Genomic DNA, 3,219 nt, shown 5'->3' with positions numbered 1-3,219 from the left:
TGGTAGGTGGTTGAGGGGAGCGGCCAATGGCTACAGCGTCCTGAACGCAGGAGAGCAATGACGTGAGAGGGAGGAGAGGGGAAGCGGCAGACGCGAGAGGGAGGAGAGGAACAGGGGCTGAGTGACGATCACAGGTGAGGTGCGTCTGTTGTGACCGCAGCACAAGGACAGCACAAGCACAGACACACACACGCACATGCACATGAGGCAAACCTGGCAGAGCTGTTGGCGCACATCGGAGGGCAGGTGCGGGGCAGGGGCAATCTCAACCACCTGAAAACACAAATGGGATGCGTGTGTGCATGGGCATGAGGGTGGATGTAGGTGATGACGAGCGTTGTAGATCACAGCAGTGGTACGCTTCTTACAGACACACACACACACACCTTTTGCTCCTTGGCGATGCAGACAACGTCGTCGAAAGTGAGGTAGGCGGCAATGGGGGCTTTGACGGTGCACAGCATGTACGATTCATCAGCCTTGCAACGCTGCACGGATCTGAGACGAGGAAGGAAGCGTTGCAGGCGAGTGAGTGTGTGTGTGATGTATGTGTGCGTATGCGCTTACGTGTGTTGAGCACACAAGGCTGAGCAATGCAATGCAATGCAATGTAATGGAATGACCTCACACACACTCACACACACGCACCTTTGGATGAACAGTGTATTCTTCAGTCACGATGGCTGCCTCCTTCACATGTGTTCAACTCACGCCCTTCTTCTGCACTGCGTGATGAAGCTGTGTGCTGTGTGTGCTCTGTCCTTGTAGGTCCAGTCACGAGCTGATGAAGGCAAGGATGGCTGGATGGATGGATAGATAGATGCGTTTCAACGTGCTCCTTTCCACAACAACACAACAAACACAACAGCAGTGAACTTGCTTGTGTGTGGCTGGAAATCCAATGCACGATTCCCAACAATCGTCCAAAAAAACGCCACAAACAACAACAACCAATCTGGTCTTCTTTTGTCTTCTCTTGGTGCTGCACCTGTCCTGCGAACAGACACACGAACGAGGAAGGACTGGAAGGCACACTTACCTTCTACTTCTCTTCTCTCCTCCTCTTCTCCTCTCCTCTCTTCTTCTTCACCCACTTGGAGTATGATGGCACCGATGAGAACGATGGGGTGCCTGCAGGCAGGTGGGTTGGTGCTGCTCCCCGCGCTGCTGCTGGTGGCGGCGGCAGTGTGCTGGATGCCGTTCATAAGCAGCGTTGCTGGAGAGGTGACGCTGGTGGAGGATGATGCAGGTGCGTTTCACATCAACACGAGCGATCCAGCGAGCCAGCCCGTGTTTGTGAACGGGATGAACGTGGATGCGCTCTTTGAGACAGTGGCTGCACAGCAGAGCATGTTGCAGGTGTACCAGCAAAACGTGCAGGCGCAGCAGAGCATGATTGCCATACAGCAGGACACGATCACCGCTCAGCAGGGACGAATCGACGCCCTTCGAGCCGAGGCGTGCAGCGCAAGCTCATTCACCTTCGACGATTTTGGCACTCTCGTCTTCAAATGGGCTGGCGGGGTGCTGGCGAACAACGGCCTAATCTACGCTGCACCTTTCAGCTCAGAGTCTGTGCTTATCATTGATCCAAGCACCAACACCGCCGACACAACCACCATCTCCGAGCTGGGCATCGACAGTGACAAATGGTCCGATGCGGTGCTGGCGCACACCGGTCTCGTCTACATGTTTCCATCACACAGAGAAACCATGCTCATCGTCGATCCCGATACCAACACCGCCGATACCACAACCATTCAGTCCCTCGGTGTGGGAACGGGCAAGTGGTTTAGTGGTGTGGTGGCAGACAACGGCCGCATCTTCGGCGTTCCGTTTTACGCCACCTCTGTGCTGCTCATCGACGCCGCCACCAACACCGCCGACACCACCACCCTATCAGGCCTCTCCTCTGCTACCCATAAGTGGTACGGCGGCATTCAAGCAGCAAACGGCCTCATCTACTGCATCCCATACAAGGCAACCTCAGTCCTTGTCATCGATCCAGTGTCTCTCACGACGGAGGACACCACGATTCACAATCTCGACACGAGCCTGTACAAATGGCGGGGAGGCGTCTTGGCACGCAACGGCCACATCTACGCCGTGCCAGCTCGATCTGCGACGACACTGGTCATAGACCCAACCACGGACAGTGCCACCACATTCAGCGTTGCTGAGGCGACGGGTTCGAACAAGTGGGTCGGAGGCGTGCTCGCACCAAACGGCAACATCATTGGCATCCCGCACGACTCGTCTTCCGTCCTCAACTACGATCCCACCACCAACACCACCGACACAACCAGCATTAGTGGGCTTTCAGGCTCCAACAAGTGGTGGGGTGGCGTCCTCGCTCAAAACGGTCTCATCTACGCCATTCCAGCCACCGCTGATGGTGTGCTCGTCATCGATCCTGGCTGTTAATCCAAAACCACACCCTCCTCCTGTTGGTCAACGTTGGCTGTCCCGTCCTTCCTTCCCTTGTTTTTCTGTTCCCATGCCATGTGTCGTCTTGAGCGTGATTCATGTGCCCCAAGCTGTTTGTTTTGTTGGGCTGACAATTACTATGTACTCATGATTTCAATGACGTTGTTTATGTTGTAAGTTGTTGTTGTTGCGGTTGTTGTTCTTGCTGTCTTGTATCCCCCCCGCTTCTTTCAGCCTTTGAGTTGAATGCCAAATGACCGCCTCCTTTCGTGTTTCAAGGTTTCACGCACACACACACACACACACGCCACAATCGCTGCTGTGTAGCGTAGCTTGGCTGCGCAACGTTCCTCCTGCTGTGCGTGGCATGCACGCTCAATTCTTTCACGCCACGCCTCCTTCTTTCTCGCCAAAATGCAGTGCAGCGCGTGCATTTTGTTTGCTTGTTGTTGTTTGACGTGCCACCTCACCTCGCTCCTTCCTCGCTCCTCCTTCTCTCCTTTGTTCTCCCTTCATCACTTGCCTTGCCTTGCTTGCCTGGGTGCCTTGCCGCGCTCGCCACGCCCACGCCACGCCCACCGTGTAGTGGTTCCACTTTAGCACTCCAGCACTCCCTACTTCCGCCTGGTTTGACTTCACAGTCCTCCTTGCCAGCTTGCTACCCACCAAGAAGCCGCACACACAGTGAAACAACCAGCGCATTCCCCCCCTTCCACAAGTTCAACAGAGCGTGACATCAGCGCAACTCCTCCCCAAAACGCCTGAACACCTCCCCTCCCACACATCAACAAC

The 3,219-nt window shown here is 55.1% G+C and overlaps 2 protein-coding genes across 2 annotated transcripts in view; one reads left to right on the top strand and one right to left on the bottom strand.

Annotated features, from left to right (window-relative positions):
- The window catches only part of PTSG_02714 (uncharacterized protein), a gene marked incomplete at both ends in the record, with an annotated part of 2,320 nt that extends 1,856 nt beyond the window's left edge, over positions 1–464 (bottom strand). Inside the window, 2 exons of the mRNA XM_004996154.1 lie at positions 235–273; positions 387–464. Of these exons, the coding sequence (XP_004996211.1) occupies positions 235–273; positions 387–464 (117 nt within the window). The remainder of the gene's footprint in view (positions 1–234; positions 274–386) is intronic.
- Positions 465–950: 486 nt separating this feature from the next.
- PTSG_02713 (uncharacterized protein) lies at positions 951–2,960 on the top strand. Its single transcript, XM_004996153.1, has one exon. The coding sequence runs from the start codon at positions 1,102–1,104 to the stop codon at positions 2,422–2,424; it is 1,323 nt and encodes a 440-aa protein (XP_004996210.1). The 5' UTR covers positions 951–1,101; the 3' UTR covers positions 2,425–2,960.
- The last annotated feature ends 259 nt before the right edge of the window (positions 2,961–3,219 follow it).

Source organism: Salpingoeca rosetta, assembly GCF_000188695.1.
Source record: "Salpingoeca rosetta unplaced genomic scaffold supercont1.6, whole genome shotgun sequence".
Taxonomy (NCBI): Eukaryota; class Choanoflagellata; order Craspedida; family Salpingoecidae; genus Salpingoeca; species Salpingoeca rosetta.
Note: the sequence above shows the minus strand (reverse complement) of the source record. Positions and strands in the feature narration are given on the sequence as shown.